The sequence below is a fragment of the Schistocerca serialis genome, chromosome 6 (assembly GCF_023864345.2).
Source record: "Schistocerca serialis cubense isolate TAMUIC-IGC-003099 chromosome 6, iqSchSeri2.2, whole genome shotgun sequence".
Classification (NCBI taxonomy): Eukaryota; Metazoa; Arthropoda; class Insecta; order Orthoptera; family Acrididae; genus Schistocerca; species Schistocerca serialis.
The window spans coordinates 86901688-86929341 of record NC_064643.1 but is presented as its reverse complement, the minus strand read 5'-3'; the positions used below and the strand labels follow the sequence as shown (position 1 = coordinate 86929341).

At 41.5% G+C, this 27654-nt stretch overlaps 1 protein-coding gene across 1 annotated transcript in view; it reads left to right on the top strand.

Moving 5' to 3' along the window:
* LOC126484382 (UDP-glucosyltransferase 2-like) overlaps positions 1-27654 on the top strand; it is a 114319-nt gene that overhangs the window by 21224 nt on the left and 65441 nt on the right. Inside the window, exon 2 of the mRNA XM_050107870.1 lies at positions 9908-10311. Coding sequence (XP_049963827.1) covers positions 9908-10311 — 404 coding nt within the window. The remainder of the gene's footprint in view (positions 1-9907; positions 10312-27654) is intronic.

Genomic DNA, 27654 nt, shown 5'->3' with positions numbered 1-27654 from the left:
CAATCCAATAGAGTTTTGTGAGTTCGTCTCAGGTGCCCATACTTGTGTGACTCCTTGCATTGTCATGGAGAAGGAGTGGTTTGCATTTTTGTGGTAACGAACACTTTGGAGAGGGCGCTGATGTCGTACAGTCCTCCCGGAGAGGGAGACTTGCGGCGCTTCGTATGCGTATACTGCCACACTAGCGCCACCCCCCGTGGTCCGCAGGTACTGACGTTAGCGCTGCCGGGCTTTTGATGGCCAGTGCAAGAGTGATGTCTTATGATGACACCGCAATGTCTATGTGCAGTGCCATTTATTCTCCACCAGTCTTGCAGACGTATTTGATAGGCACAAAACACACAAGTGTAGTACAATAAATCCAATAAAGCCTTCATTTCATCTTCGTTAGTTTGTTGGGCATCTCTCGCCCCAGAAAACTTCCCCTGAACACTTTGTATATATCTATTAGTACAGTTAATGAGTATGTGCATAATTTGGTCATTAAAAGGTTAGTAGTGGTGTAGAGGAGTTCTAGCACTGTTCTTCCGGTATGTGTGTCACCCTGATATGAGAACCTGTGGGCGAGTTCTCTAGCGGAGGTCGTGACTAACATACTGTTCCATCTTTGATGTCAAACACTTCACTATCTGCGTCATAATCACTGTCTCCTGTTTCATTATTCGACGTTTCTTGCTCAGTGTCGGAATCATTACTATATTCTGGGTCCTGCATTCCTTTGAAATCGAGCTCTCCAATTGTCCGTAATTATCAGCTTCATATTCAGCCATCACTTCTACAATCAGCTGTCTAATTCTCTCCTCTTCTGCGTCATAAGAAGATGCCATGATGGAGTTACAACACTTACACAATACTAAAGTAAGATACCAAGCAAGAAAAAGTCTGTTCTAAAACTAAACAAAGCCAGTACTGCATCATGTGTGCACCAGAATAATCTAAGCGGGGCTAACAGTGAACTGACACCAGTATATGTGGCTGGTCTGCGATGCCCTAGAACTGTTTTCTGTATACTAACGACAAGAGCTGTTGCTAAAATCAATACCAAACGACTACTAATACCGTCACTTAAGGGGATGCAGAATCGGATTTTGGGTTAAAAAATCGAATTTTTTTTTATTGGCGTATTATATTCTGCCATGTTTCCTCTTTAAAATGACGTATCATACATAGCTCTACTACAATTATAACTATTTTATTTTTATATATTTGTGAGATCGGGTATTGCGCTTTAGTTATACACGTCTCTCGTGGCTGACCATGAACTTTTTGGCAGTACCTTTAAAGTGACATGAATTCAAATATCCCTGTTTCCAGCGACTATTTATACACTAGTTGCCCGAAAATGTTTCTCTCTGGTTTCCTCAAGTTACTCTTTGACTTTGTGGCGGGACTGTTTTGTAAACAGTGTGATATAAGAAAGTAGTTGTTGTTGAGTTATTTCGTATTTAGTGCTTCATTTTTCGCAGTGAAAATGCCTAGAGCTAAAGCAAAAGTATTTAAAAAGCGTGTGAACTGGCAAAAGAAAAGAAATAATGATTCATTAGCAAAGCAAAGCAGTTCATCATCATCACTGTTGGAAAATGTGAATCCACTTATTACTGATTTGCCGAACGAACTTACACCAAATGAAAACAGTGCTTCTCATAAAAAACTAAGAGATTTGGAAGAGAAATATAATTTACTTGATAGAGGGAATGAAGTTTTTGAACTCATTGATACGAATATATTGTGTGAAGCTCTTGAAAACAGTTTGTGCTGCAAAAAATGTCATGGAAACGTTTCTCTGAAAGTAGAATCCCATGTTGGCCTGGCTGCCCAGTTTAATTTAATATGCAGTGTTTGTAAATACAGCTGTAAGTTTGCAAGTTCGGTTTCAGTAACTGTAAATAATGGATACAAGAAAACTGAACTTTATAGTGTAAATATTAGGTTAGTTTATGGATTGCGAGCAATTGGTAAGGGCAAAGCAGCTGGTGATACGCTATGTGGTGTTCTAAATCTTCCAAGTGCACCTTCAAAGTTTGAAGCTTACAATTAAGTACTAGGATCTGCAGTTGAAGATGTAGCACAGAAGTCAATGCAGGTTGCTGTGGAAGAAGCAGTGGAAGAAAATGACGGCAGTCGTGACCTCACAGTGGCGTTTGATGGCACGTGGCAGAAAAGGGGCCACACCTCCAACAATGGTGTTGTAACAGCAACTAGTGCTGATACTGGCAAGGTTATTGATGTTGCAATAATGTCTAAATACTGTAGGTGCACAGGCAGGCTGAAAAATGAACACAGTGATGACTGTATTGCTAATTATTATGGTAGTAGTGGTGGCATGGAGGTTGCTGGGGTGAAGAAAATTTTTCATCGCTCTTCACAGTGGTATAATGTTCGCTATGTCAAATATCTGGGAGATGGTGACTCTAAAGCATTCAAAGAAGTTTTGGAAAGCAAACCATATGGGAACAGTGTAAATATAAGCAAACTTGAATGTATAGGACATGTGCAGAAGAGAATGGGTGCCAGGCTGAGAAGGTTAAAATCAGTTATGAAAGGGAAAAAACTAGATGATGGGAAAACCTTGGATGGCAGAGGAAGATTGACTGATTCCATAATAGACCACATTCAGAACTGCTATGGCCTTGCAATCAGGCAAAATACAGGCAATCTTGAAGAAATGAGGAGAGCTATATGGGCTTTATATTTCCACACCGCATCCACGGATGAGCATCCACAACATGGTTTGTGCCCCAAAGGTGAAAACAGCTGGCTTAAATACAATAGGGGACTAACAACAGGAGAGAAATACATTCACCACCACAGTCTACCATCAGCCATCATGGCAGAAATAAAGCCCATTTTCAGAGATCTGGCTGACAGAAGTCTTCTGATGAAATGTCTTCACGGAAAAACGCAGAACCCCAACGAGTGCTTGAATAGTGTGATATGGCATCGTCTCCCAAAAACAGTGTTTGTCGGAATTAATACACTACATTTTGGTGTGTATGATGCTGTGGCAACCTTCAATCTTGGAAATATAACTAAATGCCAGGTCCTTCAAAAGTTGGGTATGTGTGTTGGTTGCCGTACGGTACGTGCTATGTTCTTTTTAGATCAGCACAGACTAAGGCATGCTGATAATATAATCAAGACATTAGTGAAAAAAGCAAGACAGGTGCAGAGGGGTGCCAAAAGAAGACTTGAAGATGATTATGAAGACTGTGAAGGGGGTATTAGCTACGGATCAGGAATGTTTTAATCTTCTTTCTCCGTATCCCGTAAGTTTACTTTTTACTTCATCTAGGAACATTATCTCAGGTACTGGTCAACCTAGAAGTCTGAAATTTTTATGACGTAGTGACATAGGTCCCTATTACATACTGAAACAACGATGTTTTAATTACTTGATTTACAAAAGACTTAGGGGTGATAGTCTAGTAAAAAGCGATGGAAAAAATTTACTTAAAAATAAATGTACAATATCTCTGTAAGAAAATACTTTGACAATAAACTGTTGTTTCAGTATTGTTGTAACATATGAATTCACATACAGTAAAATTTTTACCTCTCTGTCTCCAGTAGTTTGTGAGAAAATGTTCCCTATAGTAGGCATATATTAACATTGCGGGGATAGGTGATTCCGTATCCCCTTAAAGGTACTGAGAAGGTAGGGTATGGGAAGAAATTGTCAGAGATTGTATTAATGTGAAAATATTCTCCCTGATGTGTCAGACCACCTGTGTGCACATTCGGCTAAAAATAAATTATCATGCTGAAAACGCTTTGATTATGTGAAGGGTAAACCTTGGTAATTTCGTGAGGATTTCTGTATTAAGTCAATTTAAAGTACATAAAAAATATTTCGAAAGCCTACTGAATTACAATGTAAGCCTGTCCTTAAATGCATTATTCAATATATTCAATGTTATGATTGGTTGGTTCTACATTCTCTCCCTTATGATACCATCAACTAAGAGTTTTGTAGGTTATTTCGTGATACCCTTGGTAAGTTCGTGACATTACTTGGGTAATTTCATGATAATGCATTAATTAAATAATGAAAGCATTGTATTTCTATACAAGATTTTATTTTTACATTTTCCGACAAAGAGGCTTATTTATGATAATAATGATAAAATACTGACAAATTAATGAGCAAAAACACTGAATGAATTTACTGATTAACTGAAAGCCTCATTTTAGTCTTCATCAGAAAGGTTTTGACAATTGTTGCACATAAAAAGTCCTCACTCTCTTCAAAAGTATGTTGACGCTTCGAATGGTACCACGTTAAACAAAAATCCGTAGAGCACCTGATTTTTTCCTTACGTCTTCTAAATAACTGTGGCCACAGGATCCACATTTATTGTCATCCTTCGTGCTCTTCTTTGTCACTCCAGAGGTGCTGGGTTGTGGATTTAATGTATCTTCCTTTCGTGGCCTACCTATAAATCAGTAAAGTTCATTAAAGTAAATAAACAATAACTCAAAGGAACAACTACCAACTCTGTTAATGAAGCACGTGAGATAATATCTTAGAAAATGCATAGGCCTACGTCTGGTTCATTTGGGAGCTCATTCTTGAATTGGCGTCTGACATTTTGCCTTGCTATCTGTCTTTCTCCTCCGCTTGCATTTGTTCCCATCACGTGTTAAGACAGGCAGAGCAAGAGGTTCATTCACCTCTGAATGACTTTCTGAATCATCTAATGCTGGTTCCAGATTGTCTTCTGCAGGTTTGTCTGTCAGATTTGATGTTCATATTGCCTCATCAGTCACAGCAGCAGGATTATATGGTTATATCCCAATCTTCCTAAAAGCCGATATGATGGTCTCAGGACTGAAAGCACTGTAATAAGCAGGTTTCAACAGTTTGTGGAAATCGGATCTGCTGGGTCTGAGACCTGGATTCTTGACCATGTAGCTGTTTGAAGATTTTCCCCATGAGCTTTTAAGTTGCCTATATACCACTACAGCCAATGGTTGCAGAATGTGAGTAGTGTGGGTGGAAATGTCAGAAGAAAGGTCTGGTTCTTCTTGGCCCGATCAATGACCTCCTCTGAAATATGGGATCCACGGGAATCCATTACTAAAATTATAGGTCTTGCAGGAGGTATACATTGTATGAAATGATTGAACCATTCCAGAAAAAGTTCTCAATTTATCCACCCTTTTGGTGATTGTTTCACAATGGTGGCAGGAATTACGTCTTCCAGGAGACCTTCTGACATTCGAACACCCTTAAGTATCACCATAGGTGATTTCCAGCGACCACTAGCATTGACACAGGCAAGCAATGTGTGAATTTTACCTCGATCAGCAAATGTTCTGCTATATACATACTTTTTGCCAATTGCTGTAACGATCTTGGAGGCTTCATCACATATGACAGCCCTGTCTCATCGCTACTAGATCTGGACGATCTTGAACTCCTAGATCTGTGACTAATGCTTCTAATTTTTCAGAAAAGTCAGTAATTATTGTCATATTTCCTACTGAAGACCTGTAAGCAGCTATATTTTCAGGCACTCTTAAGGTAAGCCCATAACGTGTTTTAAAATCCTTCCACCAGCAGTCCACTACAGCTTGTTCTTCTTCATTGAAGGGATGTTTTCTACCAGTTGCAGTAGCTAGCTTATATGCCAGTTTTCGAATCTGAATAACAGTCAATCCGAACACTAATTCCTGCTTGAAAATTATGTAATTGCATATTCTTTGTTCCATTTGCACAGGTATAGCAAACCGTTTCCCTAATTTAGGTAGGCCTACACATTCACCTTCAGTCCTGCAAAGAAAGACTTTCAGGGTAGACTATGGCACTTCACATTGCTTTGATGCCTTGTAAATTGAATACTTCTCGTCTTTTACCAACCTCGCTGTTGTAATATTATTTTGGTTTGCATATTTGCGATATTTTGGAGGCGTCTAACATGCGGAAGGAAAAACTGGTTAAGTTCGTGATAGCCTGGTTAATTCGTGATATGTCAATTTAATGTATTATCTGGTTTAGAATGAAGTGCTCAATCTATACCACTGGCATGCTACTACAAATAATTAAATATCCGCCTTTAAATACGTTTATTAGCCAGTAATTGTGAAGACTGTCCAGGGTGGCGAAAGATAGCAGTTAAAGTGCTAAGATTTTTACTAGCGTAGCTAAGGCTATTATGTGTAAACTAACGAACGCAAAAACCAAAACCTTAATCAGAAAAATTTATTTATATCACATAAACAACTGTGCAAAATCTTACCTTGTTAATATGACGAGTAATCAGCACTTTGAAAACACGTGGGATTCTGCAGCGCGAAAGCGAAAGACAACTACCCACAACGGAAGAAAACAACTGACTGTGCTGCCAAGGCCGCTGGGAGCGCGGCGTGAAATTCCGCTGCAGGCAGGGGACATGGGCTGCTATATGTGGGTCAGCGACTGCATTTCTAGCGTGGTTGATAAATCCGTGAAGAGGAATCAACAACGTATCACGAAATAAGCAACGCGACGAACTTACCAAGGTTTACCCTACTTATTAGGGTAAATGTGACTCAAGTTACACGGAAGATTTTGTACTTCATTTAAATATTTTGACTTTTGCAATCTGTGTGAAACGGGATGATCAAAGTTTTAGAAACAATTCTTGTTCCTTGTGACAGTTTAAAACATTTGATGACAACGGCAGAAACAAACTGACACACACTGATAAGTCAAAACATTATGACCACCTGCTTAATAGCTTGTTTGTCCATCTTTGGAACGAAGTGCGTCACTGACTCTTCAGATCACGGATCAGACAGTTTGTTGGCAGGTGTGAGGCGTTAGATGTCTATGCACAAGTCATGTAATTGGCGTAAATAGCGAGCTGCCGATTTGTGTACGTGATGATGGTGCCCGATCTCGATCCACATAGGTTCCAAAAGTTTTACATATGAGAATTTGGTCTCCGAAACACCAACGTGAGTTCACTATAATGCTCCTGAAACCACTGTAGCACGGTTCTGTCTTCTAGACATGGACAGTTGTACAGCTGACAGACAAGATAGCCTTCAGCCAAGACATCAAAAATGAAGGGGCACATATGGTTCGCAGCTGTGAGCGTGTCTTCAGTTACCATCATAGTTTTACATGTGCAGGAGAATGCCTCCTATAGCATAATGCTGCTCCCACCAGCCTGAGTCCGTGGCGCACTGTCCGTTCCGCGCCGCCGTTCACCTCGATGACAGCATCTGTGGAGACAGGAAGCGACCTAGTATAGCAAAAGTGTGGTTCACCTGAAGAGAAACAGGTTTCCATTGATCGAAAATCGAATCCCGATGGTATCTTGCCCAATCAATCGTAATTGACAACGTCGTTGAGTCAACATGTGACCACGATGGGGTGGCCTGCTGCAGAGCTCCATCTTCAACAATGTGCGATGAATGGCTAGCTCCAAAACACTTGTGCGTGCACCAGCATTGTGCTCTTTCGGCATAGATGTCACAGATCACCATCTGTAACACTTTACAGAGCAGACAAGCCTCAGAGCCACATGTTGTGTGAAGAGCTGTGGACGTCTAACCACTTAGTGCCTAGTGGTAATATCACTGACCTTCTACCTCTTTCCATAGATGCTCAAGACGGTAGTAAGTGAACAGTCGACCTGATTCGCCGTTTTCGAGATGCTCGTTCATAGGCTCTGCGTATTAATTATCTGCCCATGTCTTCGCTAGGGTGATCCCTCGTCCGTGTCTGCTCCACTTGCATGCCTCTGCTACTGTGTCACTTGCCGTCAGCCCCACCATACGGTATTCAACGTCGCTATGGGCAGTGGTCATTGATATGTCGTGGTATGGGAAAACTTAACCAAACCGTAGGGTAAGCAGAGCTCAAAGCGTAGACCCAAATGAGGTTACAGTTTCAAACACAATTTAATTTTATTAATAAAATTTTATTAATAAAATTAAATTGTGTTATATATATATATATATATATATATATATATACATATATATATATATATATATATTTGCACCAGTATATATATCACAAAATACAATAAAATTTTTTAAACTCCAGGCCTGAAGGGCCGCTGAACATTCACAACTGTAACTGTAATGTCAGAATGACAAGATTCAACATAAGGAGATAATCACAGTCTGAAGGACCTAACACCTTTGATTAATTATTGACCAATACAATAAGTTACTGAATGGAATGACTTTAATCATTCGCCCAGAAAGGCCAATCAAGTATAACCACAAATGCTGTTTTGATAATGCTACAAGAATTCAAAACCAACAGTTAATTTACTTCGTGCAAAGGAGCAGTGAAGACCAAAAGACATATTCATATACCACAGTTTCTTTTTAAATGAAACAAGCTAACAAGATAAAATTAATAACCAAAAAGGGGTAGTGACGTCGCCACTCGGCCTAAAGGGCCTGAACATCGGTAGTAATAAATATTCGAGAATGGTAAAAGTTATTGAGTTAGTACTTAAAACCAGCCCGTGCTCCTCACCACTAGGGAAAATTTAAAATCAGCTGTGCTAGCACTGCCTGCTTTAGCAATATGGCACAGACCAGCAGAACAACTAGAAACTTCACCAACGTGGCGAATCGTCCACATGGGGCATGACAGCTACTCTCTATAACACATAAAATAAAAATTACTAAACATTGGAACACATGGTTCAAAATATAATGCCTATCTAGGCAGGAACTGTTAATGACGCCCATTGACCTTTGTAAATCTTTGACTTAGTAAATGTGACGGCCAGTACTAAATAATAATAATACCACTCAACAAATTGTACCGAGCGAGGTGGCACAGTGGTTAGACACTGGACTCGCATTCGGGAGGACGACAGTTCAATCCCGCGTCCGGCCATCCTGATTTAGGTTTTCCGTGATTTCCCTAAATCGCTCCAGGCAAATGCCGGGATGGTTCCTTTCAAAGGGCACGGCCGACTCCCTTCCCCGTCCTTCCCTAATCCGATGAGACCTATGACCTCGCTGTCTGGTCTCCTTCCCCAAAACAACCAACCAACTCAACAAATTGTAAAATACAAGATCGTTATTGCTCTTGGGTCAGAATGAAATTTCAACCACTGACAATATTTTAGGTTCAGTTATTAAGGCGCAGAGAGTTAACACTCTTTTCTAGTGATAGTTACACGTGACAATATAACAGCAGATCATTGAATCGGGATTTCGGGCACGCCTGAGCCTACTAAAATTGCGAAACACCATGGCACATGACTTTACAGCAAAACACACTGACGACACGGGCAGAAATTGAGGGAGACACATCAAGTCAAGAAATTCTCACCGTTAGTCTAGAAGGCAGATAAGCATTCAGCGACAACTTGCAACCAGCACCAGCTCGAGTTATGTCAATCACCCCAGTTCCGCCATAGCAACGCGGACACGCCGCGTCAACAGTTGCCACGCCGAGGTTCCTTATCACACAGCCCGTCCAGAAAGACTGCTGCCGTCCCGAGTACACACGCTCGTAGCAATCACGTGCGTTCACAAGAAGTTATACCATCTTTCCCGCAACATTGCGCTGCCACACAACCAGAAACTAAAATCCCCGTCTCACTCCAGCAGCAGCACTCGATACTCTCGTCGTCAGCAGGTCTGTCCCGGAACGCAGCGCCCTCCGAAATTTAAAAGCAAACGGACCAATCGCGGCAGAGCAAAGCCAAGGCTCTGGAAGGCGACACACCTCACCTAGGCAAAGATGAAGATGATACGGTTCAGTCATAGCGTTTTGGCTGATCAGTGTATGACGGTATACAATGAAGCATGAAGTACCGTTCATGAGGATGCAGTTGTCAGGAGTAGCCAAATGGTATGAAGAAGCGACGTAGGCCCGACGAAGCGCACACAAGGAGCACCAAAATAACTAAAAGGTTTCTTATCGGAGGTCTCCTCGTTGCAGGTACATACACAGCTTGTCGCGTTAGTGGCGTGCTTGGCGGCGGGCGCTGGCGACGCAGCCCGCATCCTGGCGTTGTTCCACTATCCTGGCGGCAGCCACTTCAACACGCTGGGCCGGCTGGTGCACGAGTTGGCCGCAAGGGGCCACCACCTGACTGTCGTGAGTCACGTCCCACTCGACAGCCCTCCGGCGAACTACACCGACGTCAGCATCAGGGGGTCGGCACCGCTCGTCACGGACACGTTCAGTGTCAAGAGGCTTTTCTACGCAGCCAAGAAAGACCTTGGTCTTCTCGATCTGGGCATCACAAGAGAAATTGCTTCATACTTATTCAACATTGATTTCAAAAACTGCAAACTGGCATATGAACATCCTGCCATCAAAGATCTCATAAGAAACATAAGGTACTAGTATACCTGAAACGATTAAGTTTACTGTTGGATTACATTGATTTCAGTCATTATAATCCAATGAAGAGCCAAAGAAACGGGTACATCTATGCCTCTCCCCCCTCCCTCGAGCATACAGAAGTGCCCAAGCACATCGTGGCAAGGAGTCGACTAATGTCTGAAGTAGTGCTGGACGGAATTGACACCATGAATCCTTCAGGGCTGTCAATAAATCCGTAATAATACGAGGGGGTGGAGACTTCTTATGAACAGCACGTTGCAGGGTATCCCACGTATGCGCAATAGTGTTCTTGTCTGGGGAGTTTGGTGGCCAGCGGAAGTGTTTAAACTGAGAAGAGTGTTCTTGGTGCCACTCTGTAGCAATTCTGGGCTTATGGGGTGTCGCATTGTCCTGTTGGAATTGCCTGTCGGAATGCACAATCGACATGAATAGATGCAGGTGATCAGACAGGACGCTTATGTACGTCTCACCTGTCAGAATTAGTGCCGTATCTCTCCAACTGCACACACCCCACACCATTACAGAGCCTCCACCAACTTTAACAGTCCACTGCTGACATGCAGGATACACGGATTCATTAGGTTGTCTCCATACCCGTACACGTCCATCTACCCGATACAATTCGAAACGAGACTCGTCTGACCAGGCAACATGTTCCTATCATCAACAGTCCAATGTCGGTGTTGACATGCCCAGGCGAGACGTAAAGCTTTGTGCCGTGCAATCATCAAGGGTACATGAGTGGGCCTCCGGCTCCGAAAGCCCATATCGATGATGTTTCGTTGAATGGTTCGCGCGCTGACACTTGTTGGTGGCCCAGAATTGAAATCTACAGCAATTTGCGGAAGATTTGCGCTTCTGTCACGTTCAACGATTTCCTTCAGTCGTCTTTGGTCCCGTTCTTGCGATGTCTTTTCCCGGCCCCAGCGATGTCGGAGATTTGATGTTTTACCGGATTCCTGATATTCACGGTCCCCTCGTGAAATGGTCCCGCGGAAAAATCCTCACTTCATCGCTACTTTGTTGTCTTATACAGACGTTGCCGACTGCAGTGCCGTATTCTGCCTGTTTACATATCTCTGTATTTGAATACGCACGCCTATACCAGTTTCTTCGGCGCTTCACTGTATAGTTACGTTACATTACATTAATACTCGTTCCATAGATCATGAATACGACATTTCGTAATGATGTGGAATCTGTGAGTTTAACATAAGGTTCCTCTACACCAGGGCTTAACAACTGGCCGGTTTTGAGCGCGAGTACTCGCGTCTGCTCAGGCACGTGCTCGCGAGCAGGTGCAAGGTCGCGGAGTAGGGAAGGAGTGGAGGGAGGGAAATGCGCGCGCACGTTTGGATAGGGCCGCAGCGCGCCTTTTGAATTCGGGCCGACTGTGTAACGTTTAAAATACTACGATCAGCTCAGATAACAGTCACTTCGCTGGTTAAGAATCATGTCAAGTCGCCATTGTGTAACCCCAACCATGCTTTCGCAGTTCAACCCCCATTGGGAGGAATTGTATCGGTTTACAGAAAAAGATGGTGTTGCAAAATGTATAGTATGTCACAAAACGCTGAACTGTTTTAGGAAGTTTAATTTGCAGCGACATTATATGTCGTAACACGCGAAAGACCACGGAAGTGGAAAATGTGATGGACCAGATCGTGCACAGGAAGTTATTAAACTTAAAAGGAAGCTATCCGAAGAAGATTTGGACGACGAAGCAAAATCAACCAAGGCAGCTCTCAGAGTGAGTTACAAAATTGCTTTGCTTTTAGCAAAAGCCTTGCGCCCCTTCACTGATGGCGATTTAATAAAAGAATGTTTGGTAGTTGCAGCGGAACATTTGTGTCCATCTCAAGTTGAACAGTTTCGGATTGTGCCATTATCTAACATGACCATTATGTGTCGCATACAGGACATGGCAGACGACATCCAGAGCCAGCTTGCAAATATCTGTAAAGATTTTATGGCGTATTCTCTAGCTCTGGACGAAAGTGTTTATATCACTGCAACAGCACAGCTTGCCATATTTATTAGAGGTGTTAATAGAGAGGGAGGTGAGGGAGGAGCTCCTCGATGTAGTAGCCATGAAGAACACTACAACCAGAGGTGGTATTTTAAGTAGTGTTGAAGAAAGTGTTGAAAATATAGGATTGTCGTGGAATTCTTTAGTTTCAGTGTCTACATACGGTGCACCAGCGATGACAGGGAAAAAAATCAGGTTTCGTTGCACTGTTGAAGGAGAAAATGCAGAAACTGTCCGTCCGGAATGAAATAAGGGGCGGCCACGGTGTGATCCACCAGGAAAAATTATGTGCAAAGAGTATCGCTCAAAAAATGTGATGAGTGTTGTTGTTCGTACAACCAATTATATAAGGAAGCATGGGCTACAACACAGGCAATTTAAAAGCTTTCTTGAGGATGTAGAAAGCCAGTATGGTAGCCTGCCTTAACACAGCGAGGTCCGCAGGCTTAGTCATGGCGAATTATTAAATCGATTTTTTTGCCTATTAGATAAGATAAATATGTTCATGGAAATAAATAACATGTGTGTTCCTGAATTGAAAGAGCCTTCATGGAAATGTGATCTCGCGTTCTTAGCAGATTTAACTAGCCATCTGAATGCTTTGAACATTTCACTACAAGGTAAAGATCTGCTAATTACTCATTTCATAGATGGAATACGAGCTTTTAAAATGAAATTGACGCTTTGGGTGAGTCAGCTGGAAACAGGAAATCTAGCTCATTTTCCTAAATTATTATCCATGCAAGATGTTCACAAAGACTGTGAACGTTATTCACATAGTTTAGTTGCCCTTAAGGAAGAATTTGATTAACGCTTTCAAGATCTGACAGCACTAGACAGTGATTTTTAACTGTTCTCCTCTCCATGTTCGGCGAATATTGATGAGATTCGTCCTGAGCTGCAACTAGAAATTATTGATCTGCAGTGTGACAGAGAATACAGAGACAAATTTCAGAACAAGAAAAACATTTTGGAATTCTACAGACACTTCCCTCAGGATAGATTTCCTCGTTTGCACAAACTGGCGGCTACAATTATATCAATGTTCGGTTCCACGTATGTTTGTGAACAACTGTTCTCTGCAATGAAATGTAACGAGACGCGCCTAAGAAACGCATTGTCTGGTCGAAATTTAAACTGCACACTGCGCCTACAATGCACAAGAACAATTATTCCGAACGTAGATGCAATTGTAAAGGGCAAGAAGTACAAGATAACTGAGAATCCCACACTTCAGTGACACCTTTTATTGTGTAACAGTTCACAAATTAATACGAATGTAGAGGCATACACTAAGCTAATAAAATTATGTGGCACATGCATATTCTCCTTTATTTGTTTCATTTGTCGTAGTAATAATTCGTGAGTGATATCACTGCAGGTGGCCGCGGATTTACATTGACTGGCGGCAGCTGTTGCGTGCCCCACGTGACTCTCCCCCCTCTCCGCTCTGGTCCGCTAGTGGGGGTAGTGGGGGTAGCGTGCTCGTGCTGCTCCGTGCTCAGCTTGCTCCGCGAGCACGTATGTTGTGAAGCCCTGCTCTACACGACTTTTGTTTTTGTACAATTACAACTTCATATCTAAAAATTCATCTATTAAGTTGAAGGAGTTGTCATATAAAAAGTCTTATAACTTGTTTTTAAATGCTCGTTGGATATCTGTCAGACTTTTAATGCTGTTGGGTAAATGACCAAGGCTTTTGTGGCAGCCAAATTCACCCCTGTCTGTGCCAAAGTCAGACTTAACACAGCATAGTGAGGATTAACCTTTCTTCTAGTATTGTAGCTATACAGTGTGCTATTATTTTTTGACTTTCATGGGTTATTAATAACAATTTTTATAAGTAAGTGAATGTATTGCGAAAGTACCGTACTGTAATATCCCTAGTTCCTTAAATAAATGTCTTGCAACATGATCTTGTATGGTCTACAGCTATTAGTCTATTTACATGCTTCTTTGCAATGAATACTTTTCTCTAAATGCGAAGTACCCCAAAATATGATGCCATGTGAAAGCAGTGAATGAAAATTGGCATAGTTGGCTACTTTACGAACATGTCTTTCGCTAAAATTTGCAGTTCCCCTAATGGCATAAGTAGCTGAACTCAAACGTTCCAGGAAATCATCATGTATTTCTTCCAGTCCAAGTTCTCAGCAATCCACACCCAGAAATTTTGCAACAGACTTCTGTTCAAAGTCTATATTTATCAATATTGTTATGCCACTTACTGTAGACAACTGTACATACTTTGTTTTCTCAAAATTTAGTGACACTCCATTTGCAGAGAACCAGTTACTAATTTTCTGAAAGTCTTCTTTGCGCTTGAAACAAGAGTGGAGCAAAAAAATCGGTAGGATGAAACTGACAATTCATAGTGATGTATTGTTAAACAATTCTGCATCACATCCACGTAAAGTTGTTTAAGAAAACATGAAACAATATAAACTACTTGACAAAAAAATGAAGCACCAGGAAGGGAAAGAGGAAACGAAACGAAACTCACAAGTTGACAGGGTATGCTATGTTATTTCCGCCATTATAAAGTCGAGCAACATATACACGTACTTGACAGTACGAGGAAATCTACCAGTATGACACTGCAAACCTTCTGACCTGGATGCATGCACTGACTCAGTTATGGATCTTGTTATAAGTCCATTGTCCCCGCTCGTGAGACAAACTGGCACACACTGTTCTAAATTGCCTTTGGCATTTACATACTGGTACTGAGTGGGACATCATGTCTGAGCTAGTCTCACATACCACGCAGACAGTTCAGAGACACATGCCAGTTATGGATGAGCATCGTTATGTTGAAGAGGGGCATCACTACAGTGTCACACAGAAGGTAACACATGAGGGCACAGCATATCCGTGACGTTCCATGGTCCCCTCAGTCACTACTAGCAGGGATCTGGCATCACACTGGACGACTCTCTAAGTGGTGTCTGCTCTGTCTCTCTGTAGCCGCCACACTCGCCGACGATATTCATCTTGGGTAGTGCAGAACTGCGATTCGTCAACCCAACATAGTGTGACACCATTCTTCACCATTGCATACTTCTCAGTCATGGCAGCATTCCAAATGCAGCCGCTTTGGATGCGGTGTTAACCGTGGCCTATGCATGGGACCGTAAGTCCGTAGCCTGGCTGCTGCTGATCTCCATCCAATTAGGCGAGATTGCAGAGTATGTTAAGGGGAGACCATTTGTAAATTTCTGGTAAGATCTTATGGGACCAAACTCCTTAGGTCATCGGTCCCTAAGCTTACACACTAATTAATCTAACTTAAACTAACTTACGCTATGGACAACACACACACCCATGCCCGAACTTCCGACAGGGGAAGCCGCGAGGACCGTGACAAGACGCCTGAGACCGCGCGGCTACCCCGCGCGGCAGGGAGGCCATTACATGTTCTCATATGGCAGGCGAAGATGTGAAGGAATTACAACATGCTTGGTACACAATACAGCGATACTCCATTGTGTTGGTCAGGGATAATGCGTGATCGACTAAAACCTCGACAAGGAGTATGCATCTCGCTGGATATCGCATGTTTCCAACAGCGGCTCAAATGGAGATTCACGATGAGGCCACTTCAGACTCTCTCAGATTAATTAGTAAGTCAGTTAGTGAGTTACACGTTCAATAGGTCATTTGAACGATTCCCTTATCGAAATTCTGTGGAAAGAGTCGGCTTACAGGATATATATACATGACTACTATCAACATTAATTATCACATTTTGATGTTATTCCTGCTAATGCAATTACAATTTAAGAAAGATTCTTTTAATTTTTTTTATTTTTTTAATCTGGCTACCAGTTTTTAAGCAGAAATTCGTCAGCGGAGTATAAGGAGTTGCCCAAGAGGAATGATTTAAATTAGATTTAAATATTGCTTCCCTACCTGTCAAACATAACGTAAAATTGGGTAAATGATAAAAAATTCGTCATTCTTCTCAAATTGTATTATTTAAGACGAATTTCACTAGCGAAAATATGTTCTGCATAATGTCTGTGGGTGAACACAACATATTATTCTTATTGCTCGCTTTTGTATAATCGGTACTTTCGTTCTAAGAGTTGTGTTACAGTGCAAATTACTCATAACGATGCATGGAAACATTCAAAATACGTCAGGAGGTTGATACATTTGTTTTCAAGATTAACAGGTACATGAAGAAGTAGCTGAACTTAACTGTTCAGAAGCTCAGTAATGTACTTCCTCTAGTTAAAGTTTTCATCAACATATACACTCAAAAGTTAAGAATATTCTACCCTGCTTACTGACTACTGCCCATGTGGTACATCAGTTGTTGGTGTGACACCATTTGTTGAACAGAACTGAAAATAGAGAGTTTTCAAAATTTAGTGGGACTACATTTTCAGAGAATTACTCAATAATTCCTTCTAAAACATCATTTTTTATCTCTTCTGTTTTTTCTCTCGTATGGGATTTGTCATAAAACTAGTATTGTCCCTTCCCCGTGAACCATGGACCTTGCCGTTGGTGGGGAGGCTTGCGTGCCTCAGCGATACAGATGGCCTTACCGTAGGTGCAACCACAAAGGAGGGGTATCTGTTGAGAGGCCAGACAAACGAGTGGTTCCTGAAGAGGGGCAGCAGCCTTTTCAGTAGTTGCAGGGGCAACAGTCTGGATGATTGATTGACCTGGCCTTGCAACATTAACCAAAACGGCCTTGCTGTGCAGGTACTGCGAACGGCTGAAAGCAAGGGGAAACTACGGCCGTAATTTTTCCCAAGGGCATGCAGCTCTACTGTATGGATAAATGATAATGGCATCCTCTTGGGTAAAATATTCCAGAGGTAAAATAGTCCCCCATTCGGATCTCCGGGCGGGGACTACTCATGAGGACGTCGTTATCAGCAAAAAGATAACTGGCGTTCTACGGATCGGAGCGTGGAATGTCAGATCCCTTAACCAGGCAGGTAGATTAGAAAATTTAAAAAGGGAAATGGATAGGTTAAAGTTAGATATAGTGGAAGTTAGTGAACCTCGGTGGCAGGAGGAACAAGACTTTTGGTCAAGTGAATAAAGGGTTATAAACACACAATCAAATAGGGGTAATGCAGGAGTAGGTTTAATAATTAATAAAAATATAGGGGTGAGGGTAAGCTACTACAAACAGGATAGTGAACGCATTGCTGTGGCCAAGATAGTTACGAAGCCCATGCCTACTACAGTAGTACAAGTTTATATGCCAACTACCTCTGCAGATGATAAAGAAATTGAAGAAATGTATGATGAGATAAAAGAAATTACTCATTTGGTGAAGGGAGATGAAAATTTGATAGTCATGGGTGACTGGAATTCGAGAGCAGGGAAAGGGAGAGAAGGAAACATAGTAGGTGAATATGGATTGGGGGAAAGAAATGAAAGAGGATGCCGCCTGGTAGAGTTTTGCACAGAGCGTAAGTTAATCATGGCTAACATTTGGTTCAAGAATCATGAAAGAAGGTTGTATACATGGAGGAATCCTGGAGATACTAGAAGGTATCAGATAGATTATATAATGGTAAGACAGAGATTTAGGAACCAGGTTTTAAATTGTAAGACATTTCCAGGGGCAGATGTGGACTCTGACCACAATTTATTGCTTATGAACTGTAGATTAAAACTGAAGAAACTGCAAAAAGGTGGGAATTTAAGAAGATGGAACCTGGATAAACTGAGAGAACCAGAGGTTGTACAGAGTTTCAGGGAGAGCATAAGGGAACAATCGACAGGAATGGCGGAAAGAAGTACAGTAGAAGAAGAATGGGTAGCTCTGAGGGATGAAGTAGTGAAGGCAGCAGAAGATCAAGCAGGTTAAAAGACGAGGGCTAGTAGAACTCCTTGGGTGACTGAAGAAATATTGAACTTAATTGACGAAAGGAGAAAATATAAAAATGCAGTAAATGAAGCAGGCAAAAAGAAATACAGACGTCTCAAAAATGAGATCGACAGGGGGTGCCAAATGGCTAAGCAGGGATGGCTAGAGGACAAATGTAAGGGTGTAGAGGCTTCTCCCACTAGGGGTAAGATAGATACTGCCTACAGGAAAATTAAAGAGACCTTTGGAGAAAAGAGAGCCACTTGTATCAATATCAAGAGCTCAGATGGAAACCCAGTTCTAAGCAAAGAAGGGAAAGCAGAAAGGTGGAAGGAGTATGTAGAGGGTCTATACAAGGGCGATGTACTTGAGGACAATATTATGGAAATGGAAGAGGATTTAGATGAAGATGAAATGGGAGGTACTATACTGCGTTAAGATTTTGACAGAGCACTGAAAGACCTGAGTCGAAGCAACGCTTCGGGAGTTGACAACATTCCATTAGAACTACTGATGGCCTTGGGAGAGCCAGTCCTGACAAAACTCTACCATCTGGTGAGCAAGATGTACGAGACAGGCGAAATACCCTCAGACTTCAAGAAGAATATAGTAATTCCAATCCCAAAGAAAGCAGGTGTTGACAGATGTGAAAATTACCAAAACTATCAGTTTAATAATTCACAGCTGCAAAATACTAACGCGAATTCTTTACAGACGAATGGAAAAACTGGTAGAAGCCGACCTCGGGGAAGATCAGTTTGGATTCTGTAGAAATATTGGAACATGTGAGGCAATACTGACCTTACGACTTATCTTAGAAGAAAGATTAAGGAAAGGCAAACCTACGTTTCTAGCATTTGTAGACTTGGAGAAAGCTTTTGACATTGTTGACTGGAATACTCTCTTTCAAATTCTAAAGGTGGCAGGGGTAAAATACAGGGAGCGAAAGGCTATTTACAATTTGTACAGAAACCAGATGGCAGTTATAAGAGTGGAGGGGCATGAAAGGGAAGCAGTGGTTGAGAAGGGAGTGAGACAGGGTTGTAGCCTCTCCCCAATGTTATTCAATCTGTATATTGAGCAAGCAGTAAAGGAAACAAAAGAAAAATTCGGAGTAGGTATTAAAATCCATGGAGAAGAAATAAAAACTTTGAGGTTCGCCGATGACATTGTAATTCTATCAGTGACAGCAAAGGACTTGGAAGAGCAGTTGAACGGAATGGACAGTGTCTTGAAAGGAGGATATACGATGAACATCAACAAAAGCAAAGCGAGGATAATGGAATGTAGTCGAATTAAGTCGGGTGATGCTGAGGGAATTACATTAAGAAATGAGACACTTAAAGTAGTAAAGGAGTTTTGCTATTTGGGGAGCAAAATAACTGATGATGGTCGAAGTAGAGAGGATATAAAATGCAGACTGGCAATGGCAAGTAAAGCGTTTCTGAAGAAGAGAAATTTGTTAACATCGAGTATTGATTTAAGTGTCAGAAAGTCGTTTCTGAAAGTATTTGTATGGAGTGTAGCGATGTATGGAAGTGAAACATGGACGACAAATAGTTTGGACAAAAAGAGAATAGAAGCTTTCGAAATGAGGTGCTACAGAAGAATGCTGAAAATTAGATGAGTAGATCACATAACTAATGATGAAGTATTGAATAGAATTGGGGAGAAGAGGAGTATGTGGCACAACTTGACAAAAAGAAGGGACCGGTTGGTAGGACATGTTCTGAGGCATCAAGGGATCACAAATTTAGCATTGGAGGGCAGCGTGCAGGGTAAAAATCGTAGAGGGAGACCAAGAGATGAATACACTAAGCAGATTCAGAAGGATGTGGGTTGCAGTAAGTACTGGGAGTTGAGGGAGCTTGCACAGGATAGGGTAGCATGGAGAGCTGCATCAAACCAGTCTCAGGACTGAAGACCACAACAACAACAACCTAGTATTGTCTACCAAAAGTACCAAGTTTACTTGATTAATGTTAAGTGGAAGGTCATTCATGTATAGTAGGAATAGAAATGGACTAAAAAATGGACTCCAATTGGACTCCCTTTGCGAATGAACCCAATCCACTAAAATTTTACCTTCCCAACATTGTTTGGATTGTTCAGCACAACCTTCTGTGCTCTGTTTGTCAAGTATGATTCAGATCAACTGTGTGTAAAGCCATCAATTCCATAAAACTGAGATTTTATAAAAGAGTATCATAATCTACACAGTCGAAGGCTTTGGAGAGATAACAGAACATTCGAGTTGGCGATATATTATTGTTTAAGCCTTGAACCATTTGATGGGTGAATGTATGAATAGCATATGCAGTCGAACAACCTTTCTAATATCCAGACTGTGCTGTCCTAGGTAAAATGTTTCCACTTAAGAGGGCGAAAACTTTTCTACACATTACTTTTTCGAATATTTTGGGAAACGATGTCAGTACGGAAATTTGACGATAATTATTGAAGGTGTCTTGTCATCTTTCTTATGAAGTGCTATGGTAAATAGATATTTTAACTTGTCTGGACAAACTCCCTGTGCTGGTGATGCACTGTATGTATTACCATAGGCATTTCTTAGTATGAAGTTGGCAAAACTTCTCAGAATTCTGTGTGAAATGCTATTAACACCATAAAAGCATTTGCTTTTTAGAATTTTTATTAATTTCAGTGAAGGATGTTGGTGTTACTTCTAGTTGCTTAAAGTTTTGCAGAGTGACATTTATAATATATTATTTTGGTATTTTAACTGCCATATAATCGTACATTTTCATATTTAGAAAGTAATTGTTAAAGGTACTCGTACCTTATGAATTACCAGTCACAACCTTGTCATTTAGTTTAATTGTCATGGAATCCTGTACACTGACTGCCTTTCCTCTCTTTTGCTTCATGGTGTTCCACATAGCTTTAATCTTACTATCTGCATTATTTATTTATTTCAGGACATTTTAATGACATTCCTCAAAATACTGCAGTATTTTTGTAGTGTGCAAGTAACGTTGGATCTTCACTTAGTCTGATCTTTACACAAATTTTGACCTTCCTCATGCATAAGATTTCAGTTCCCTTAGTTATCGATGGCTTACTTTGTTTTTATGGATATTTTTTTGGATAATTTTTTAGGAAATAAATTTTCAGTTGTTGACACAAACTTACTGTGGAATAAATTGTAGTTAACATTAGCACCTCTCACATAATCCACCCCATACCACCCCTTTTAGCTTACTCTTCAGACATTGCATCCTTGTAGTCATTAATATGACTCACTGCTTTGTATGTATCTGCCTCTGGGTTGTAAGGTGCCATACTGTTTATTTCCATTAATTGCTCATCATGATCAGATAGTCCATTAGCAATTTTGGATACATATTGTTTCAACCTGAACTCTGTCTATAAACATGTTATCAATCAGTGTCGTCCTATTCTGCTGCACACCAGTTAGAAAACTGGCTACTGAAATTAGATTGAAGCACCCAGATAATACTTCTAGTTTGTCCTGTCCTATCTTTAAAGAAATCTACACTGAAATTTCCACGAAGTACCAACTGTTTCTTCTTGTATGACAAGTTGCCCAATAATGCATCTCGATTTCTTATAAATAGCCATAAATAGCTGAAAGTTTCTTGTAGGGAATCTATAGACTGTTACAATTATCAGAGAAGAATTCTGCAGTCACAACTCACTAGCACTTGCTCCTAGATTTTGATCAACACAAAGACTAATTGTTTCAATGTTTTCAATATATTTCTTTACATGTGTTACAACTCCTCCTTTTTCCATATTAACTCTACACAAAAATGATGTAAGTCTATAATGTCTGATGTTTAATTTCTCCATGCCTGAAGCTATATGGTGGCACATGTATTAGACTTTGTTTCAGGCAAAGGAAAGCCGTCCAGCACTTTGTTCGCAGCTACTTGTTCACACAGATAACAGCCGCGGTAACCCTGGGCTGTTCATGTCCCTGCCAGACTTGGAAAAACCCATACGAGTGTATGCTGTTGCTGATCATATTTTCTCTGGGTCACCTACGATGCTATAATCTAAGCCGTTAGCTTGGCTGTTTCCTGCAGCTAGGCTGTTTCCAGCTCCTTCTACAATAAGTACCTTACCCTCGCCAACAAAGTCTGTACACAAGGCCCGTATGTTCCTGCCATCTGGCTAAACTTGGCGTTACATTTCGCCATCTTGTGGCCTGGTATTCTAGGCCTAGCTTCTCCTGTAATAACTGGCCTACATCTCTCTCGTGGTTGCTCCCTAGTAGCAATTCTCTTTTCTTCCTACGTGGCTTTTCCTCCCACGTAGCCTTAAAGTCGTTCCTACGAGTCTGCTGCACCCTATTAAGCTCAAACACTGAATGTTAAATGTGATTTCTGAGGTTTACTCCTGTTGCCTATTTCTTGTCACCTTCTCGCAGCTCCCACTGTCTTTTTACCCCTTCAACCTATCTTATTCCAATTATGCCATTTCTAAAACTGCCTAGAGGACACGAACCTTTTTTCCCTGGTCGACGATTTTCTTGTCTCGGCTACATTATCTACAACATAATGGAAAAGTCTTCTTTACTTTTCCCGTAGCATTCTCCTCAATGGAACACCAACCCGCAGTCCTGGAATGATTCTCCAAACCAATTAATCTACGACAACATCCACATTTGTCATACATAACGTTGCTCTTAAAATAAATTAGAAACCACAGTAACACACTTAAAAAGCAATTATAGTCGATAGTAAGACTTATCTTCCGATAAGTTATGAAGCTAATTACAGACGTTAGGCAGACGTAGAAATAATACGATCTAAGTTCGTTGAACGTAGGCAGTATCAACACGAAGTGAATGAAAACTATAAAAGCAATACATTTTCTAAGCAACACTCTTAAGCCGACGCAATCAGGAAATTATTTAAAGCACTGCAATGGATCCAAGACAACACAACGATTTTCACTTATCTTAGGTGTTAAATCACAGAAGACCCGAAATAAATAAAACTCTAGAAACTACGATATTTATAACTACACGATGTAACAAGACACAAACGGAAGGTATGATGAACACTGTACTAAATTAAAAACAGCTCGTAACGCTGATAAAGCTGCCTCACACGAGCACGCAACAACAACACGATGTAACAAGACACAAACGGGAGGTATGATGAACACTGTACTAAATTAAAAACAGCTCGTAACGCTGATAAAGCTGCCTCATACGAGCACGCAACGTCTCCATTTCCTTCACGGTGATCACTCGACATGTGACCCTGTACAAGTCCGCTATGTACCCTACCAGGCTTGGTAACAAAAGAAAACACAAACCTTTTGCTAGAGTAAGTAGTGCTTAGACAATGAAACACGTAATTTAGTTCCAGTATAATGGACGTAGAGGCAAGTTTAACGGATTGTAAATCGCGCAGTGGAGAAGTATGCGCCAAAAAAATGAATTAAGAGTGTAAACGACCCACAGTGGACAGTGGTTAAATACCAAAATTCTGCAAACGGTGACGAAGCAGAGACTGCTCCATTCCCGGTTCAAAGACGAAACGCGCAAATGACGACAAGCAGAAGTTAATACAAATTCGTGGCTCAGCAGAAACATTGATGCACAAAGCATACAACAAGCACCACCGTCATACTTTAGCGAAAGCTCTTGCCTAAAACCCGAGAAAATTCTGGTCCTTCGGAAAATCGCTCAGCAGTTCGGAGGTTTCTCTTCAGTCACTCGTTGGCCAGTCTCGTGCTGCGCCACCTCACTTGGTAATAGTAGAAGTAGTGATGGTGATAGGAGGAAGTACTGTGCAGCTCAAAATTAAGTATTAATTGCATAATTTCTATTAGTATCAATACAGTCTGTGATTATACTATAGGTAACAGATTGCAATTGAACGGAGTATATAAATGTTCGCTAACTTATGTGTGTAAATGTCCGAAGAGCAGTAACTTAACTCGGTCTCCTGAAGCCTGCAGATAGATCCGAAAACACGGATGTAATCTTTCGTCGATGTGCCATCATCGCGAGAAACAGTATCGAGATTTACCAAAACATCTGAAAAGTCTGCGTACCAGAATCCTTTTATCATAGAACTTAGGCCATACTGTCGGTTGCAAACCTACACGAAAGACTAGGTAATTACATACACTGTCGAACCAACCAGTCCAGAAGAGAAATGTGGTTTTTACTCAGTGCGACAACAGTTCTTGAGCCGCGGCACCTCAGGAGGGATGTATAACGCTTCTGAGAGACAATGGATGTTTAGCGAAGACGTCGAAAGCGTGTCAAAGAGAAACATGCAGATAACTGACACATTTAAAAAATAGATTCTGGGCACGGTATTTTTGCCATAAATCCCCAGGGAGCCAAACAGAATCGGTAGTGCGTGACGAAAACATTGCAGTACAGGCAGCACACAGGCAGACGAAAGAAATTCAGTGACTATTTGAGATTTTCAAAGACGAACGGGGCCAACCTGCAACAAAGGGGTCTACTGAATTCGCGGCAGAGTTTATTTCGTAAAATAGACGGATAAACTGTCCGTAGAGCAGCATGCGTCGTCATTTGCAGAACTATTTTACAAATTTCGCTCATATCTGAGTTTTGGCAGGGGACGCGAATTTTGAAAACTGTTTGTTCCGAGAATCGATTCGAGATCTACAAGTACTTTTCTGTGCAAACCACCTTCTGGACCATCTGTTTTATTGATACATCCATTTTTTCCTGATTTTTGACGTCTTCAGCTCTAAATTATGCACCGACATTAGGTGGCCGGTCTAAGAATGTGAAACAAATACATTCAGGGGATTCGCCAAGATGTATACGTGAAAGTGTCAGTAAATACAGATACTTATACCTTTATATATTTGTATGTCTAAGGTTAATAGTGATATGCATTGGCGAATCAGCAGATACATCTACATCTACATTTATACTCCGCAAGCCACCCAACGGTGTGTGGCGGAGGGCACTTTACGTGCCACTGTCATTACCTCCCTTTCCTGTTCCACTCGCGTATGGTTCGCGGGAAGAACGACTGTCTGAAAGCCTCCGTGCGCTCTCTAATCTCTCTAATTTTACATTCGTGATCTCCTCGGGAGGTATAAGTAGGGGGAAGCAATATATTCGATACCTCATCCAGAAACGCACCCTCTCGAAACCTGTCGAGCAAGCTACACCGCGATGCAGAGCGCCTCTCTTGCAGAGTCTGCCACTTGAGTTTATTAAACATCTCCGTAACGCTATCACGGTAATAAAAATAACCCTGTGACGAAACGCGCCGCTCTTCTTTGGATCTTCTCTATCTCCTCCGTCAAACCGATCTGGTACGGATCCGACACTGATGAGCAATACTCAAGTATAGGTCGAACGAGTGTTTTGTAAGCCACCTCCTTTGTTGATGGACTACATTTTCTAAGCACTCTCCCAATGAATCTCAACCTGGTACCCGCCTTACCAACAATTAATTTTATATGATCATTCCACTTCAAATCGTTCCGCACGCATACTCCCAGATATTTTACAGAAGTAACTGCTACCAGTGTTTGTTCCGCTGTCATATAATCATACAATAAAGGATCCTTCTTTCAATGTATTCGCAATACATTACATTTGTCTATGTTAAGGGACATTTGCCACTCCCTGCACCAAGTGCCTATCCGCTGCAGATCTTCCTGCATTTCGCTACAGTTTTCTAATGCTGCAGCTTCTCTGTATACTACAGCATCATCCGCGAAAAGCCGCATGGAACTTCCGACACTATCTACTAGGTCATTTATATATATTGTGAAAAGCAATGGTCCCATAACACTCCACTGTGGCACGCCAGAGGTTACTTTAACGTCTGTAGACGTCTCTCCATTGATAACAACATGCCGTGTTCTGTTTGCTAAAAACTCTTCAATCCACCCACACAGCTGGTCTGATATTCCGTAGGCTCTTACTTTGTTTATCAGGCGACAGTGCGCAACTGTATCGAACGCCTTCCGGAAGTCAAGAAAAATAGCATCTACCTGGGAGCCTGTATCTAATATTTTCTGGGTCTCATGAACAAATAAAGCGATTCAATTTCTCTATCCTGAACCTCCTCAAGATGTCTCCTATAATCGCAGCATAGACTTCGTTCTCAGTTCCGCTGGTATCAAAGTCGGAGATGCTGTAGAAGTTATTTCATAAACTGTTATACTAAAAGGGGCGTAATATCCAGCGCACGACGTGAAGAACCAATCACCACAGGTTATCGAATGGCCTTAAATCCATAACCTAGGAAAAACCGGACTCCGTCGAGGTAGTTTGGCGGTGAGATATCATATCTAAAAACCATAAAGCATTGTCATCGAAGTGTAGAACTGAAAAGTTGTCCGGCATTTTACAGTAAACATACCGGTCGACATATCGTATTTATACGCCGATACCGGGCATACGACTTTCAAGTAATATGTCTCACTTATACGGGCATATCGCCCCCCATGAACCATGGACCTTGCCGTTGGTGGGGAGGCTTGCGTACCTCAGCGATACAGATAGCCATACCGTAGGTGCAACCACAACGGAGGGGTATCTGTTGAGAGGCCAGACAAACGTGTGGTTCCTGAAGAGGGGCAGTAGCCTTTTCAGTAGTTGCAAGGGCAACAGTCTGGATGATTGACTGATCTGGCCTTGTAACAATAACCAAAACGGCCTTGCTGTGCTGCTACTGCGAACGACTAAAAGCAAGGGGAAACTACAGCCGTAATTTTTCCCGAGGGCATGCAGCTTTACTGTATGGTTAAATGATGATGGCGTCCTCTTGGGTAAAATATTCCGGAGGTAAAATAGTCCCCCATTCGGATCTCCGGGCGGGGACTACTCAAGAGGATGTCGTTAGCAGGAGAAAGAAAACTGGCGCTCTACGGATCGGAGCGTGGAATGTGAGATCCCTTAATCGGGCAGGTAGGTTAGAAAATTTAAAAAGGGAAATGGATAGGTTGAAGTTAGATATAGTGGGAATTAGTGAAGTTCGGTGGCAGGAGGAACAAGACTTCTGGTCAGGTGACTACAGGGTTATAAACACAATATCAAATAGGGGTAATGCAGGTGTAGGTTTAATAATGAATAGGAAAATAGGAATGCGGGTAAGCTACTACAAACAGCACAGTGAACGCATTATTGTGGCCAAGATAGATACGAAGCCCGCACCTACTACAGTAGTACAAGTTTATATGCCAACTAGCTCTGCAGGTGACGAAGAAATTGAAGAAATGTATGATGAAATAAAAGAAATTATTCAGATAGTGAAGGGAGACGAAAATTTAATAGTCATGTGTGACTGGAATTCGATAGTAGGAAAAGGGAGAGAAGGAAACATAGTAGGTGAATATGGATTGGGGCTAAGAAATGAAAGAGGAAGCCACCTGGTAGAATTTTGCACAGAGCACAACATAATCATAGCTAACACTTGGTTTAAGAATCATGAAAGAAGGTTGTATACATGGAAGAACCCTGGA